The sequence below is a fragment of the Poromitra crassiceps genome, assembly GCF_964638095.1.
Source record: "Poromitra crassiceps genome assembly, chromosome: 1".
Taxonomy (NCBI): domain Eukaryota; kingdom Metazoa; phylum Chordata; class Actinopteri; order Beryciformes; family Melamphaidae; genus Poromitra; species Poromitra crassiceps.
In genome coordinates, this window is record NC_139623.1 from 98,592,626 (window position 1) to 98,611,194 (window position 18,569).

At 44.2% G+C, this 18,569-nt stretch overlaps 1 protein-coding gene across 3 annotated transcripts in view; it reads left to right on the forward strand.

Annotated features, from left to right (window-relative positions):
- nr2f5 (nuclear receptor subfamily 2, group F, member 5) overlaps positions 1-16,168 on the forward strand; it is a gene marked incomplete at both ends in the record, with an annotated part of 29,529 nt that extends 13,361 nt beyond the window's left edge. For all 3 annotated transcript variants that reach the window (XM_083640610.1, XM_083640612.1, XM_083640611.1), the window contains 3 exons: positions 4,472-4,752; positions 6,706-6,952; positions 15,849-16,168. In XM_083640610.1, the coding sequence (XP_083496736.1) occupies positions 4,472-4,752; positions 6,706-6,952; positions 15,849-16,168 (848 nt within the window). The remainder of the gene's footprint in view (positions 1-4,471; positions 4,753-6,705; positions 6,953-15,848) is intronic.
- Between the last annotated feature and the right edge of the window lie 2,401 nt (positions 16,169-18,569).

The window sequence follows — 18,569 nt, forward strand, 5'->3', positions numbered from 1 at the left end:
TCTCCACACCCCTCTATCTCTCTGTTCTTTATCTCTCCTCTCCACATCCCTCTATCTCTCTGTTCTTTATCTCTCCTCTCTACATCCCTCTCTCTGTTCTTTATCTCTCCTCTCCACATCCCTCTCTCTCTCTGTTCTTTATCTCTCCTATCTACATCCCTCTCTCTGTTCTTTATCTCTCCTCTCCACATCCCTCTCTCTCTGTTCTTTCTCTCCTCTCCACATCCCTCTCTCTCTGTTCTTTATCTCTCCTCTCCACATCCCTCTCTCTCTCTCTGTTCTTTATCTCTCCTCTCCACATCCCTCTCTCTCTGTTCTTGATCTCTCCTCTCCACATCCCTCTCTCTCTCTCTGTTTGTCTCATGGGCCAGCTGTGGGCCAGGAAATAGAGAGAGCAATGTGTCTTCAGTCAGACGTACTCAAGTGCTCAGCCACTCAGCCACGAGCCAGCTACAATGAGGCTTTTGACAAGTCAAGTGGATCAAGTAGATTTGCCGTCTGTAGGATTAACCACTAATCAATAAGAGACCAGATTAATATCTTCTTATCTATTTGGAAATCAGTAACATTACCGGGTTGTTACACACTCATCATGGAATTTCTGGAATAACATTTGATACATTTTCTGGGAATGTCAGGGGACACCAGGGGATTTTACCAGTAGGTCACTTGCAGGAATATACCAGAGTGTATTTCACAACGTGGTTCACACATTCATTGCATTAGTTGGTGGTTTTCAGCTGTTTTTATCTGGAAACCAGACTGTTCACCCCTGTGGAACTTTTTCTGAGCTGAAGAACATTAGTAACAGTCCGGGAAGGAATGACAGTTTTAGGTCATGGAATCGCATGGAAGACTTTGTTATGGCGAGGCAGGGAAAAGTCATGGAGTTGCACATCAGCGCGCACGGTGCAATTACATCTGCATTACATCTTTAATTGGCTGTAACAGTTTTGTATAATTGACATTCATACGGTATATGCTGCTTGGTGCATGCTTTTAGTCAAAGCACCTTAGGGTTCTCAACCTTTTTGCCTTGTGACCTCTTAAGATGAAGCAATGCCTACTTGTGATCTCCTGTCAAAGACAGTCCAACCAGAGAATGATTTTCCACTTTCAGGTTGTTTCATTTGACATCAAAGGATAAGTTCACCCAAAAATGAAAATTCTGTCATTATCTACTCACCCCCATGCCGATGGAAGGACGCGTGAAGTTTCTTAGTCCACAAAACATTTGTGCAGTTTTTCAGGGAAACAGAGTTACAGCATTCTCATAAACAATTGAAGTGAATGGTGACTTTCAAATGTAAGAGCTAGAGGCTGAAAACGATTACGGTAAGTATATCACAAGAAAAGGCAAAAATGTGAGAAAATGACATGAAAATAGACCTGATCATGAATTTGTATGATAGAAATAACTTTCCCATGAATGATCTTGTGATCTCCTGGGGGTCCCGGCCCCTAGGTTGTGAACCACTGCCTTAGACTACTTTGACTGAACACATTTTTAGCATTAGTGACCCTTGTAGGAATTGAACCCTTAACCCTGGCAGCTGCAGTGCTTTGCTCTGACCATTGAGCTTCACAGGACACCTTCCATCCCTGCTCCTCAAAATGCTCTCTTTTGTTATGTTTATTTATTTATTTTTTATTTGTGGAATGTTGCTAAGAAAGCCATGTGCTAAGCTAAGACATCTGTTCATTGCAAAGTGAGAGACGAGAGCCGTTGGAGTGCGAGTGACAAGGAATGTCCCGTTGTGCAAGGTTGTCTTTGTGACAGGCAACACCTCTTCATAGCTCGGCCGAGCGAGACTGTGTTGTTTGCCAAAGGAGACCACATTCTTTTCCGGGAACACGGGTTGACACGAGTTCACTGGGAAAACTAGTATTTTTAGGTCAACACCTTTTGTTCGTTGGTATTTTTTCTATGCGGTGGACGGGCCAGAATTAATGGCATTTCCACCATGATGCTTTTGAGTGATTTGACCTCTCGTTTTTTTGGACGTTCAGTTGACACAGCTGCTGCGTCCGAGGTGACAGGTGATGCCGAGTTGAAAAGTATTTTCTAAAGTGAGGTTTTGCCCCCTCCTTCTCTCCACCTGTCTCTTCATGTAAATAAACCAGCCTCTCTGTCTCCAGCCTCATCTCATGCTATATTCAGGCTTACTGAAGACACCACACCTGCCCACCCCCACCCACAATCTCCCTTTTCTGAACTTATCACCTCACACTCTCACCTTCTCCACCTTATCTTGCCATTTCACCCTTTTACCTATTTTCTTCTTGCACAGTGCCCCCCTCCCTTCTGCATTTTCAGTGCAGTCGCCAGAATAAAATGTAGGCATTGTACCCTACGTTTCTAGAATCCACGGAAATGTAGATTATGAACATTTCTGAATCAAAATACGTTGCATATCACGTTTCCACATACGTGAATATTAACATCATACACGTCTTTGAGTCTGTTTCATGTTGAAGTAGGTCACTGGCGCATAAGGGTGAAGGGGTCTGATTGGCGGAGCTGAATCTTTCATTTTTACTTTTGCTTTTAAACCCAACCCAAACCATAACCCTAACCAAGTTGCTTTAGTTGCCTAAACCTACCCAAGTTGCTTTGTTGCCTAACCCTAACCAAGTTGCTTTGTTGCCTAACCCTACCCAAGTTGATTTGTTGTCTAACCCTAACCAAGTTGCTTTACTTACCTAAACATCATCAAAATAGTTTTATTTGCTTTTAGGCAACGAGTTTTTCAAATTAACCAGTGTTTTATTTCAAATTTACCTTGAGATTGCAAATGGCAAATTTTAGAAGCTTTTTTTATGTTGATATTGTATAGGCTAGGTATTCAGACATGTCAAATGCCAACGTTTTATTTTGGTGAGTGGGTTGCTCTTGCATTTTCTTTGCCCCCCCCCCCCCCCTCTCTCTCTCTCGCCCTGTGTGTCCCCCCCCCCCCCTCTCTCTCGCCCTGTGTGTAACAGTAGATGGAGTTATTAGTCAGACAGTGGGGATGACTGAACAGGTGTTTTCCAAATGGGCCTTTGAGTGCTTGCCGCATCACCATCGGCTCTACACGAGGGGGTTGGGCGTGTGTGTGTGTGTGTGTGTGTGTGTGTGTGTGTGTGTGTGTGCACGAGAGCTTGGCCTCTGTGTGCCCTTTTCGCCTATGGCTGAGCCATTTGGCAGCAGGGGGGTGGAGGTGACTGTGTACGCATGTGTGTGTGTGTGTGTGTGTGTGTGTGTGTGTGTGTGTGTGTGTGTGTGTGCCATGCGTGCATGCATCCGTGTGTGTGTGTGTGTATGTATGTGTGTGTGCATATATATGTAGGTGTGAAGAAGTGTTATATCTTTACCGGCTGCTGCTTGTCATTACTCATTGATGCACGGCGGCAATGGAGAGTGGCCTTGGCCTGGCCATTTTCCATGGCTGCATTGCTCCATTGAGAAGACGTGCTGACATATTTAGAGTCAGACAAATTTCTCTGTTTTCTGCACTTTTTGACCCCTACTCCCCCAGATCCTGCTGGGTCACGCCCCCCCCCCAGCCATTCACCATGCCCCATTTGCCTCCTTCACCCTCATTTCCTCTCCTCTCCTCTCCTCTCCTCTCCTCTCCTCTCCTCTCCTCTCCTCTCCTCTCCTCTCCTCTCCTCTCCTCTCCTCTCCTCTCCTCTCCTCTCCTCTCCTCTCCTCTCCTGTCCCCTCCCCTCCTGTTCCCTCCCCTCGTCTCCTCTCCCTTCTTTGTCTCCTCCAGCAGGACTTGATGTGTCTCTAGGCAGCAGTACGTGTGCCTTTCATGCTTTTCCTCTGAGACAGTACAGAGGCCATAGGATGTAAACCAGGTTTTGGTTTATCGCATGTCGTGGTAGCAGGCCTGCTAAATCACAGTTAGCGCTTTATCCCGTAATGAGGAACTGATGACAGGGAAGCTTCAGACTTTTACTGTGTGCTACAAGTGGTGGCTATCTTAACCTTGAGAAGCTTCAGACTTTTACTGTGTGCTACAAGTGGTGGCTATCTTAACCTTGAGAAGCTTCAGACTTTTACTGTGTGCTACTGTACAAGTGGTGGCTATCTTAACCTTGAGAGGCAGCTGGATTCACGAGATCACGTGAGAAAGCCATCACGCCATGCTGCCACATACGCGTTTGAATGCAAACCACCAGTGGTGAGGGAGGAGGAGGCGGTCTTAAGTGGTTGAAGTTAGCCTGTGATAGATGGTGACAGACAGCTTGTTCATCCAATCAGCTGTATGTTTTGAAACTGCCCTTTTCCAAACAAAAGTTCCCAGATGGTTCTGTGTAACAAACCATCTGGCACGTCAGGTTAACTAGCTCTGGAAAAAAGTGACATATTCATATATTAAAACTTAAAAGATTAAAGTTCGTGTATGCTCATATTTCTCAATGTGTCTCATCTTAAGCTCCTGAATTCTAACCCCACCTGTCTCTCTGTCTTGTTTCCGATCAGCTGTCCAGCGAGGACGTATGTCAAACTCCCAGACCAGCCCGGGACAGTACCTGACCAATGGCAGTGACCCGTACAACGGCCAGCCCTACCTGTCTGGCTTCATCTCTCTGTTGCTGCGCGCAGAGCCTTACCCCACGTCCCGCTATGGTGCTCAGTGCATGCAGGGAAATAACCTAATGGGCATTGAGAACATCTGCGAGCTGGCAGCCAGGCTGCTGTTCAGCGCTGTGGAGTGGGCCAAGAACATCCCCTTCTTCCCTGATCTGCAGCTCATGGACCAGGTGAGCTGGCCGCCTCAGTTCCTGACTAGAATTTACATGGAACTACCAGTGGGCTAACTCGGGCTTCGACAGAGGAAGCTGCGGAAGTGATACTGAAAGCTGTAGTTCCTCGGATGGCCACTTGAGGCAGTATCCAAAAGGGAGTCGTTCCCTGTTCACCCCATGTCCCAAGTTTGTAACATGGTTAAGCATGTTTACAGCCTGGTTCAAAACAAAACTCTGGCCTATAGCTAATTTCACCTTTCATAACAACTGTATGGGGGGTGAATTTTTATATAACTCACCTGTCTAGAGTAAAATAGACGATACAAAAGACTATGTTTTGGGGGTGATTGACAGGTCGCCTGTCCAGTGATTGCGCAGCTTGCCGATCACGGACCAATAGCAGGCGGAGCTGCGGCTCTGTGGGAAACCCCTCGTCTTGTGCAGTCTCATGCGAGCTGCGCAAGGACCCTAAGATGGCAACAGGAGCCCAAAAACCAATGAGTGATGTCACGCTGACTTTGTCCATATTTTTAGACGGTTAATGGGACCTACAAATACTTGACCAGCAACTTATTTATTTATTGAATTTTCACTCAAAAATACAATATAGACAAGAGTTACAGATAGATACATGATTATTTTATAGAAAACAATAGATTTTATTTTGTTCTTTTTCTTGAAGTCACCCTCGGCCAGATTGACTAGCCACACTAAGTGATAACTCTTACAGCAGCTACTTTGTATGCAGACAAGCTTGGCTGCTGTAGGTGCAGAAGACAAAACATAAAGGCATCAATTAAATTGATTTTTATTTTATTTTACTGCACCTCTGAATGAAAACAAAACAAAAAAGCTATAAACCAATGAAAGCCCACCATATCAATTTGTTTTCAAAGACTATGATTTATAGACATAACTTCTGGGAAACATTTATCATGATACCTCCTGTTTATTAAGGATTGGGCCTGTAAACCATGAAAAACACATTGACTTTGTTTTTATTCCATATTAAAATGATTTAATCTTCACAGTGGCATGTAAAAAGGAAACATGTATTATTCACTGTAGGCCGATAGGTATTCATAGGCCTGATGTCAGTTCACATGTAGCCTAGATTTAGCCCAGCTGTAATGTCTTGGCACGTAACCTAACCTATAAATATCCACTTCACGCGTCACACTATTCAGGCTTTTGTCAGACATAGTTATCACAAATATTTCATACTATAGCTGTACCATCTCATTAATATATCATTAACGTCATGTCAACATGTATTAACTTATCTCCCTAGATAAGTGCTACTGTATCATGCACATTGTTGTGTACTAGTACTCTTGTATAAACCCAGTCTTGGTGATGCTTAATTTGATGAATAGTAATTCAATTTGCTAAAAAGTCTGCCTTGGGGTGTCCCGGTGGCTCACCTGGTAGAACGCGTACCACAAAGGCTAGTCTTCCATGCGGCCGACCCGTGGTCCTTTGCCACATGTCATCCCCTCTCTCTCTCCCCACCTTTCCTGTCTGCCCACTGTCCTGTCTAATAAAGGCAAAATGCCCCCCCAAAATAATATATTTCTTTTTGAGAAAAGTCTGCCTTTACATCAGACATTAACATGTGTCTTGTGTCCAGAGTGTATCTGGTTCTGATGTAGCTGGATGGCATTTAGACCTGGGATTAAAATGTATCGCTGGTGTAGACAGTAAAATACAATTTATTTCTCTCTCGCTGAAATGCAGATTGTCATTCATGTCATTTCCTTTTGTACTCATTTTGGATTCCCAAATCCAGATCGCCACCAAAATCTAATAAATTGGGCCACGTCTATCTGTCCACCAATTCTTATGGAAATCCATGAATAACTTCTGAAGATATCTTGCTGATAGACAGACAGATAAACTAACACTTACCTCTTCTGCAGAGATAATAATTTCCTCTGTAATAACCAATCCATTCCTCCTGTGCACTAGGTGGCGCTGCTGCGCATGTCATGGAGCGAGCTGTTTGTCCTGAACGCAGCGCAGTGCTCCATGCCACTGCATGTGGCTCCCCTGCTGGCGGCGGCCGGGCTGCACGCCTCGCCCATGTCTGCAGAGCGCGTGGTCGCCTTCATGGACCACATCCGCGTCTTCCAAGAGCAGGTGGAGAAGCTGAAGGCCCTGCAGGTCGACACGGCCGAGTACTCCTGCCTCAAGTCCATTGTGCTCTTCACATCCGGTAAGCTGGAATCATACACATATTCATAGAGGAGCCATTCCCAACCACTGACATACAGTATTAAATATGGGCAACATGTCTCCACCTCCTACCAGTATGTGATAGTGAGGCCAAAATACCCCAGATTCTGCTCCATTTTGGAACCAGAGTCTGCGCAGTACGCAGTAGTGACTGGTGGATGGGACCGGAGTGCAGGTTCCGCCCCCCTCGACCGTCCTAACCAGTCAATGGTCCATCTGTTGCTATTCCGGAACACAAGTATCCAGGGCTATCATGAGAGGAGCTGCCAGTGACAGCTTGAGACTGGCTGTCACAGCTGTCAATCACCCCTTTTTATGCCATCAAATAACTACTTAAAAACAAACTTATCCGAAAAATGAATACTTGAACATACATTAGTATGATAATAACTACCTAAAATTATATTTTTAACGATTTTAATGTTTTTAAAAAGGGTATTAAATCATGGTTAAAAGAGAAACAACTGTGTTCTCACACTTAATACCCTTGTAGACCTCTGGTGGTACTCTGTGTATTATGTCTGTATTGTGTTATACATTTGTATGTATGGCTTTACTCATGTGTTTTTACATTTGATTATGTTTGTTTTTGGGTATGTCTTTTGGGGTGTATTTTAATGTAAAAGCCGCCTGTGGACAGGTGTTGAAAATTAGCATTCCGCTATAAACACTTAACACTATGTATCTGGTTGTTGTTCTCCAATGATCTGTGATGTCCATATGAAATAAACTTAACCTTAACCTTAATATAAAAACATCCTTGGTAAGAAAACAAATATTTGACCTCTACTTTGATTGTTTATTTTGGTTAATTTCCCATCCACTAACATGGCAGAGGTGGGACTTGTGACCTATACTGGGACTGACCACCAGGGCGGCGATCTAGATGTTTTGGCTTCACTTTTAGAGAGCTCATATCCTGTCCATTCTATACAGTCAATGTTCCCAACCTGTGCGCTGACCACTGGTGGGCCACGGCGGTTTTGCACGTGGGCCGCCAAATCATTTGCAAACATTATGATCTTTGTGAAGAAAATTTAATTATTATTATGTATGAGAATGAATTCCTCCATTGTTGAATGATACCATTATTTAATTTGTAATCAATTATTCATTAATTAGCCTATTGCAGACAGCCCCTTACTTTTAGTTTCCGATTTCTGTGTGGTGCTGATGGACAGCTCCTTTTATTGTTAAAATAAAAAGTGCTCTGAGAATCCATTATTTTGCCTCTGCATTTTTGAGATTCTCAAGTGGGCCATGAGTCGGAAAAGGTTGGGAGTTGCTGTCATAGAGCAAGATGAGAACAGTTTATTAAAGGAAACAAGAAAACAGGAGTTTGATGGGGTATAAAATTGTTTCCATAATTTAGTTGAAACAAGATGTTTGGAGGCGGGGGGCATTTTATGGCCATTTTCACTCTATCAGACTAAAGGAGTCTGATATACTGTACTGGCCTGGTTACTGATTTGGCTCCTGGAGTGACGCACAATGCATCCATGCATATTGACCCTGAAGTGCAAAAGTGACATCTCCTTAGAGACAGTACGGCTACGTTTACATGCACAGAGACGTCTGTTCCTAACCTGCTTACTCCAGTAACCTGCTTTAGGTTGACACATTTAAACGTCATAATTTAAGCCGGGTAAGCTCATGTTCCAATTATGAGAAACAGGGTTAAGATGTTTGGCTTACTCCGATTCTTATTCCTTTTACTTGGTTTTCACCATCTGTACAAACTCGGACTCCCACAGGATGTTGGGTAGATTTTGATGCCAACACAAAACATTCAATTTCTTTCCCATGTAAGCAACTGCTCAGTCAAAGATGGAGGAGCTACTGTAGATGGCAGATGGACTGTGCTTTCTGTAGGCGGGAATATTCTGTTAATTGGTTTATTTGACAATGGGAGGGGTTTAAAAGTACATTTAAACTGCTTAACTTCAATTAGACCTTAAGAGAAATATGGCCAATAGCCAGGCTACTTTAAACGCAGCCTAGGTAAACTCACATCTTTATCACATCCTTATCTCCGACGCATGATACAACCATCGAATACAATAATATATTAACTTCATACAAAGCAGTAGTGGCCGGCCACTAGAGGGCGCCAGGGCGCCGCCCCACCTACTGTATCCACATCATTGACAGTAAATATCCACATGAAGAAGAGGGAAATAAAACGTTATATATATTTTTTTATGAGCGAGGTGAATATTAGATAGTGAGTATATAATCTGCAATAAATATGTAGATTCATAATTATCTACATGTGTACTGTTTTTGGGTCAATATTTTCTTGCACCGAATTGCTACGGACGCCGTCCGGGAACTTCCGGTTTACTTCCGGTTTCCACCAGTGCAGATCATTAGAGTATCAGGATCTGTGTAGTTGCACATGCGCTGTTCACTCTCAAAAACAAAGGGATTTGGGTGGGCTCTGGGCGCACGTATCTAGCGACCGGGTGGAGGTGGGGTCAGGTAGAGTGAGTGTCGTGACGTAGGCTAGGCTGCTACGTAGATGGGTAGCGACGCAGTATATATAAACACTAGTAGCAGAGAGTAGCAGTCCCACGCCGACGGCTTTGTTGTCTCCCTGCAGCACGCGCGCGAAGCAAAGAAATTTGTTTTCAACTGCCATAAAACACAAAAGACGTTTCGCAAGAATGGAGAAAGAAAATTCTGTGAAGTCACTCAAAACGACGCCGTTTGAGAGACAGACTTTACAGGAGAAGCATCGAGTGAAAGAGCTTGGACCAGATCACCCTGAGCTCGCCATTAAACAACAGGCTACAGACAGAGGAAGAAAATACACTCGGGTCTTTTTCAGACGTTTCTAGTAGCTAGTAACGTCCGTTACTACTTGCTTGATTTAGGGCTGGAGTGGACGATAATTCAATAGCCTATTATTGTTGTCTTTCAGTGGAATCATCGTGATGATATGAAGTTATTTTAATAGTGACATTTTTGCTGTCTAAATTGATGATGACAAGCAAATGTTACTTAAAAACTGATCAAATGAGCTATGGCAGGAATATTATTTGAAAATATAAGGTTTGTTTGACATCACCATTCAGTTCAATGAGATGAACACTGATTTTGCATACGTGAAACATATGATATTGATATTGAGAAGAATCCTTATGATTATATTGATTTCAACCCCATCGTCCAGGCCTATATATAGCCCTCACCGGACAAAAATGCACGAGCCGCTACTGATACAAAGTCTTTCTTTTTTCGACTCTTCACTTTTGTTTTGTTTTGTTTTTGAGAGTCTCATTCTTTACCACTAGGGATTCCAGTTTCCTGCCTTTTGCTCTATTTCCTGTTCTATGTAGGCCCATCCCTGATTTTTTGTGGTAATAGAATACAAATTCCATGTTGCTTTCAAAATGCCCGAGTGTGCCCAAGCACACAAAAACTTACATTTGTTTAGTTCTGAATCTCAAATAAATGTGTTTATTTCTGATGTTAGCTCAGATGCAACCATCTGATCTATTATTAGCGTTCCCAGCAAGACATTTCTCCAGCTGGCTTGCAGGTTACTGCTAGCTTACAAATCCACACAGGACATTATAATTGCAGTAACTATGCATGTTCTCTCTCTCTCTCTCTCTCTCTCTCTCTCTCTCTCTCTCTCTCTCTCTCTCTCTCTGCAGCAAATTGAGTATCTAGAGTTAGCAAAGCAGTGTGGGAAAGTCCAAGTATTTTGGCTAACTAACATTAGACTGTCAGCAGTACTAAACCATAGCTGCAGTTTGCCAAGAACATGATAGTCGCTTCTTGTTGGGGCATTCTTCTTCATATATTATACAACAGAGCAACTGGTCAGGTATCTCACAGACCTGCAGAGAACTATATCCCTGTCCATCATTCTCTATAGGCTATAGTTTGACCCTTACTTGATTAATACCTTTCGCCTCCATGTAACATTCTTTACTTCTGGTGCAATGGACCCCAACTTCACCGCTCACTCACACGAGAATTCAACTGTACTTAACCCGCAGCCTTTTCACCTCCACTGAGCCTGCCCAGGATGTGACCTGCTAGATATTGTCTCATTGGCTCCACATGTAACTGCTACAGTAGTACTACAGCCTGCTCCCCTACTAGTCAGTTCCCTCCATGAATTTGACCGAAACTTGACCGCTCACTCATAATAGGCAGTTACAGTGATGGGCAAGCTACTTGGAAAATGTAGTAAGCTAAGCTATCAGTTACTCTCGATTAAATATAGCTAAACTACATTGAAGCTATCCCCAGAGAAATGTAGCAAGCTAAGCTACGAGCAACATGGCAAAAGCAGCTTGCTACATCAAAACTACTTTTGTCTCACATTTAATCAACTTCATGTCAAAGAACAACTTTCCACCAAACAAATCGGCAGGCAAAAAAAAAATCTAATTTTGATTGTTTATTATATTATAAAACACACTGCAGCTCTCACTGGCACAATATTCAAAAACAGACAATAAAACCTGAACGTCTTCTTCATCACTGCCAGTGGCTCCCTCTGGCTCTGCCATCTTTCAAAGTTTGTTGCTGATGTGACTTCGCCAGCACATGACATATTTTGCCCTTCCCTTAACCAATCGTCAGTCTTCATTGCCTAAACCCAACCCAATCAGAGGCAGAGTAGTGCCGGGTCTTGCTGCAAGAGAGGCAAGGATGCTAAAAAGCAAGGATGAGACAACAACACTTGTTGTCCGTCATAATGGAACTGGAAGTGCTTTATTGGCTACACAGGCACACTTGACATAATGCTATGTCTCCTCCTGTTTAATCCAAACCGCAGCAGAAATCTCCACTGCGTGCTTTGCCCATAGATTTTCTCTGGCGAGTAGCTTGTAGCTTTTGCGGGAAGCTACAAGCTACTTGGGTCTATAAATAGCTTAGCTACTGAAAAAGCTACTTGGTTCAAAAGTAGTGAAGCTACCACCAAGCTACTGAGAAATGTAGTTAAGCTATGTAGCTAAGCTACAGCCCAACACTGGGCAGTTATTGACCCTATGTGTAGCTGCTTGTCTTAGTCAAATAAATGTTTCTGGTGTTCAACCTTTTGTTGTCAATGTCATCATAACATCATCGGCTACACCTCAACTGCTATATGTGGCTGTTAATTGTAGTGTACATCGATCACTGAATTTATGATTGTCAGTAACTGGCAAGTTAAATTGATGTCTTTACATTTCCACCCAAAATCTGTACTTAAATAGGGATAGCCCCGTATTAATCAGACAGGACATGTACTCTACTAACATGCTAGCAATAATAAAAGTCTGCATTAGCATTACAAAGTTTAAAATTCTTACCATTTTACAGTCTGTTAATGCCGGAGATAGCAACGTATCTAAAAACTCAACATGGCTATCAGCATGCCAGGCTAACATAAATAGCTGTTTACACTTTCTAAATGTAGTTTGTGCTAGCATGTTTTCTTCTTCTTTTTTTCTTGTTATTTTTCACTTTTTCCCACCACCTCAGCTAATTAATTAATTAGAGGGATGCAGCAGCCTCAATCCACTTCAAATTGCCCCCTGACAACCATAATTGACATCGCCTATCATCTTCTTTTTGAGTCCATCATACTATGTTGTCTAGGATAAGGATAATTTCTTTCCATGGCACTTCACAGTATCACGGGAATTGAACCACAAATGCTGACAGTGGTGCATCATCTTCCACTATAACAATTTTGTTTGTATCTTGAGGATGATCCATGGCATTGGCATTATTTTGATCCTGCTTATACACAAACCGTGGTGAGGCTTATCCATACACTGTAGTCATTGGGCTCCAGCGCCAGCCAAAATACTGTCAGGTCTGCGATACTTCAATGAGAGATCATGCCTTGTGACCCACGGGGAAACGGATGGCGAGGAAGCCAAGGAGGTGTCTCTCGCCCTTGTGTTTACTGCACTTATCCCCTTTTCTCCCGTGCATGGCTTGTCAGATTCACTCTGCGTGTACCTAGTTTCAGCATCAAGCTCTCTTCCATGTGGGTGGCTTTGGATCCACCTCTCCCTTCTCATTTCTTTCTCCTTCACGCTCCCATCTATTATTGAAACCAGTCATCCACCCTCCTCCTCCCTCCTCCCTCCTGGCTCCCCAAACCCAACCCTGAGCCCAGCCCAGGCCCCAGGCCCCAGGCCCCCTGCCCCCACCACGCAGCCCAGGCCCCAGGACCCCTGCCCCACCACGCAGCCCAGGCCCCCTGCCCCCCCCACCACGGGGGGTTGAATTATGTATGGTGGGTTTCAGTGAGAAGGAGGATTCGCCACAGTCCCGGCCGTGACCTACATAACCCCTGTTGCCCTGAGCATCCCATGTGACTTCCCTGTGTGCGGGCAGACATGTGCACTCGTGGACACATTGCAAAAAACGAGACAAGTCACGATAGAAGACAAACTCCCATATACACGTCCAAATATTGCTCACAAAGCAAGTTGGATATACCAACAGAGGCAGACGCGCACAAACACACTCACAGACCCCACTGGTAGGGTGAGCTAACAATCTGAGACAAACACCAATCGTCTCTCACCTCCGCCCTCCGAGACCCCTCCCTCCTCTCCCCGCTGAAACCCAGTCCCATCAACCCACATCAGGGCATCTCAGTCCTGCCACCCTGATCCCTCACCCGAGATGACCCTGTGTGTGCCCAAGGCTCAGACAAAAGAACATGGTACTCAGTGTGGAGGGACGCCCACAGAGCTGTCGCTTTGGCACGCGAAGGGGGTTCAGACGCACGGACAGCTCTGCTAATCCCAGCCAGGCAGTGACCGTCTTGTCACGCAGGAGCCAAAATGGCGTCCGACAAAAAAACTGTCCAGCTGCCCCCCTAGTGGAGGAAAATACAGCTGACCTGGGAGTTATTACTCACCCGGGATGATGAGAATAGTGGTCGCTGGGGGTGCGGCGCGTTTAACACAGTCGATTAAAATATGAGGTAAATTAAATCTTTTGTTGCGTGGAGCTGAGGCTCAGCAGGGCAGGGTTTACACAGGGGACAGATCAAAGTGTTAGATGACAAAGGGGTCCTGCGATGCAAGGTGACAGGTTCAAACCTACGGCCCGGTGCTTTAGCACACTAAAGGAAATCACCCGAGAAAGCCTGTCTTACAAATGAGGGTTCATTCAGGGGACAAAGCCAGAGAGCAGCAGCACTCACATGTACAGTATGTGGCAGAGTACAGTCAGATGTACAGTTTGTGGCAGAGTACAGTCAGATGTACAGTATGTGGCAGAGTACAGTCAGATGTACAGTTTGTGGCAGAGTACAGTCAGATGTACAGTATGTGGCAGAGTACAGTCAAATGTGCCTTTGTTTTGAGTTCACACATCCCTGACCTCGTTTGCTAAATCCCCCGTGCACTCCCCTGCACACAGAGGGTGTGAAAAGTATCGCAACACAGCGTAACACTCTCTCCCGGTTGTGCGAGACTCGCGCCCGGGCGGGGGCTGGCGGGGAGGGGAGGGGAGGGGAGGGGAGGGGAGGGGAGGTGTGAGGAGGTGGAAGGCAGAACATGAACTTCTCCAGCTGGGGGAAAGGGAGCGCTCGGGGGCCACTGTGACCACACACCACAGGGGTGGAGCAGACAGCCTTGACCTCTACAAGTTTCAGCCACATTCCTCTGGGTTTGGGGATTTTTTATTAAAAAAAAATGCCATCAGCTATCAGCTTGTCTCTTTATCCTCTCTTCAGTAAAGTACAAAGAGCACTAAAGAGACACAAAGTCAACTGTACTTTCTCTCCCTACCTCTAGAAGCTATAGGTCAATGCTATCTAATTCACTGCCAAATCCCTGTCACCTACACTGAGAGAACAAAAAATGAGGACTTGAATTTCACCCTGTTTTTGTTCCACAATCCATGCCTCAGTTGTCTCATTGCTTGAAAAACCTACTTTGACCTGACTCCTCCCTATTATCTACATCAGCGGTTCCCAACCTTTTCCAACTCATGGCCCACTGGACAATTTCAAAAATGTACGGAGTACGGAGGCCAAATAATGCGTTCTCAGAGCACTTTTTATTTTAACGATAAAAGGAGCTGTCCATCAGCACCACACAGAAATCAGAAACTAAATGTGAGGGGCTGTCTGCAATAGGCTAATTAACGAATAGCCTAATTGACGGTATCATTCAGCAATGGACAAATGCATTCACATACATAATAATAATTAAATTTTTCTTTTCACAGAGATTGTAATGTTTTGCAAATTATTTCATTGCCCACCAGTGGGCCCCGGCCCACAGATTGGGAATGGCTGATATACATCTCCCTTCCATGATTGAAGTGGCTTTTATCAGATCGTAACTTTCATCTTCATTCAAATGTTCAATCAATTTCTTGTACCATGGGTGCTGCTTATATTAGCGGCTGTGTCGAGATGAAGCAGTTGATTGAGCTGCTAGCGCATTTCTGCAATTCATTCTCAATGGTAAGAATGCGCTAGGTGCACTGCCCTTCCCAGGGCAAGTGCTAGTTTTTTTGGGCGGAGCGCTGTGGGCGCCTCAAGTAGGGAAGATTTCAACTTTTATGGAGGCACGCTGCTCATCAATGTCACTTTTTCTGACAGCAACAAAATAAGCGCTCTGCGTGCATTGTGTCTGTGCGTGTTGGAAGCGCTCTGGACATGATTTCTGAAGCACTCTGACCTGAAGAAAATGCTTCCTGTCGACACAGCCCCAGTGTATTTTCTCACTACTACTACCATTAATGTTTGTAATGTTCTATTGTGAATTTTGTTGTGTGGAGAATCAGCAGCACTGAGTTGTATCATATCATACATCATATCATATCAGAGTCCTTTCAGACACCATAAGACTTCTATTTATAACTCATCTGTACTTTATCTTCCCTCCCTCTAGATGCCATGGGGCTGTCAGACGTGGCCCATGTGGAGAGCATCCAGGAGAAGTCGCAGTGTGCCCTGGAGGAGTACGTAAGGAACCAGTACCCCAGCCAGCCCAACCGCTTCGGACGCCTCCTCTTACGCCTGCCCTCGCTGCGCATCGTCTCCTCGCCGGTCATCGAGCAACTGTTTTTCGTGCGCCTGGTGGGCAAGACGCCCATCGAGACGCTGCTTCGCGACATGTTGCTATCGGGCTCCAGCTACAATTGGCCCTACATGCCCACTGTGCAGCGCGACCGGCCCATCTCCCTCCACTACAACGAGAACGGGCCCTGAGACGGAGAAGAGGAAGTTGAAGAAATTCAGGCTGAACGCCCATCTGACTACTCAGTACTCACCCACTCATCCATCCATCCTTCCCTTTCCCCTCTGTCTTCAACTTCTCAACTTTCCCTGAAGAAGCTTCTCCCTCACCATTCCGCCCAGACCGACCATACCACACTTCAGCGTCCCAGTTAGAGAAGCCAGCCAATCATCCACCTCCTCTCAAAGGGATTGTGGCCAATGCAGAGACTTGGTGGCCCATTGCAGTCCTTCAGATGACGGTGCACTCTATGTGTGAGATGTGACGTGAGATGGACTGGTTGGTAGAACAGGTTATTGCGCAGTTCACCAGCAGGTCTGTTGGACTCACTGAAGATGTCAGTCAGTCTCAAACCCCAAACAGGGCAGCAAAAGACAAAACATTTGCTTTATTGTCGGTGCTATAGCTTCATTTACAGTGGCTATGTCCAGTATGGCGAACATTGAGCAAGGGCTTTGCCAATAGAACTTTACAACCAACCGAACAAGGCCCATTGTTTATTTACTAATTTTTATGTTGAAGAAAACCAGAAGCCATTAAAAAAAGACAAATGCCAAAATGTCTTGGACTTTTGCAGAGAACATGTTTATTGTGTGTATTAGCACTGTTTATATGGAGAGAAAACTCATGATTGTGTCCATATGTATATCATTGATTCATAGGCATCTATAGCATATTAGGGGTCAATGGGAAAAGCTCAGGTTCAAGTGTGGGGAGCCAGACAGACATGCCAATATCAGTGTAAGGACAAAAAGACAAACCCATCTCACCAACGGGCAAAATTTAAACTTATCATTGACCTGTGCCAAAGCTGAAAAAATGCATATTGTTTGGAATATTTTTGTGGTAGTGTTGGTGATGAAAATGTAACTTTTGGTTTGTCTATAATTTGAATTTTTACTTGTATCTATCTAGGTCTCAGGGGGAGAGGGAGTTAAAAAAAATCAATATATAAAAGCTTAGGCACTTGCATTGTAAAACCAAACGAGACAGAACCTACACTTATTCACCACCACAAAATCACAGCACTGCTAGATTCTTGCAACCCCTCTGCCATTCTAGCTACCTTTTTACTTATTCAAGTGACCCATTATAACTCCTACATAATGTTATCATAGGAACGACAACGCATTCTTGTTTTTCATTGTTTTACATTCATGATTGTCAGTTCCTCACTTAACGACAGTGGACAAAAGCTGTGGACCGAATATTGGACATTTTGAACTGGGGGTGCATTTTGTAAAACTAGCTGTATTTGCCTTAGAACAAAGATTTTGTCACTGAGCATTTATCTTATGACTGTGCCATAATCTCTTGTTACCTGTTATAACAGGTTTTATGTCCTCCTAATGTCATGTCGGGAGAGGAAAGCAACTCACGCACTGTCAAACAAAAGGAGAAAAAATATACAAACATCAGGCATAGAGCTGCAACGATTAGTCGATTGACAGAAAATTAATTGCTAACTATTTTCATAATCGATGAATCGTTTAGACTAATATTTAAGAAAACAAATTATCTCCTTCCAGCTAACCTGACACTGCCAGATGGTTTGTTTTCACATAACCATCTGGGAACAAGTTGCTCAGGAAACCGTTTCAAAGGACAGGCACTTTCAAAAAATACCTGGCAGGTGATTGGATGAACCATCTGTCTATCACGTCTATCACGGCTCGCTTCTCGCTGGCGTCACACTAAAGCCCGCCCGTAGCTGCCTCATAGGACGCTGATTGGTGTGAAGCACTGGCGGTTCAGATTCAAACCAATAGATTGGAGTGTGGCAAGTTGGATTTGTCGTGTGATCTTGATCTCATGATCTCCCGTGAATCCAGCAAGATTACGTTCCAGCTTCTTAAATGTGAATGTTTTCTGGTTTCTTTAGTCTTCTATGACAGTAAACTGATTATCTTTGGGTTGTGGACTATTGGTTCAGGACAAAAGGAGATATTTGAGCTTGGGCTTTGGGGGGAAAGTTATCAACATTTTTCACCATTTTGTGACATTTTATAGACCAAACAACTAATCGATTAGTCAAGAAAATAATCGCCAGATTAATCGATAATGGAAAAAATCGTTAGTTGCAGCCCAAATAAGGCAGTATGAAATGAGCTCAGAAAATCCACTGCATGGTGTCAATATGATATGATGCAATGTGCAAGAACAAAGGGCGGTTCAACTTAAATCATCAGCACTTTTGTTTTTTCGACATTGTGCAGTTTCCTTTCCTCTCCTTATGATGTTGTCATGTAGGGAAGGCCCCTTCAACTCACATGTGTCATTCAAGCTTACTGTACCGATACCTTAGAGAAATGTATCACTAACCTCCGACAACCTCAGTTCATGTTACAATGTTATCCTGGTTGGACTTTTGAC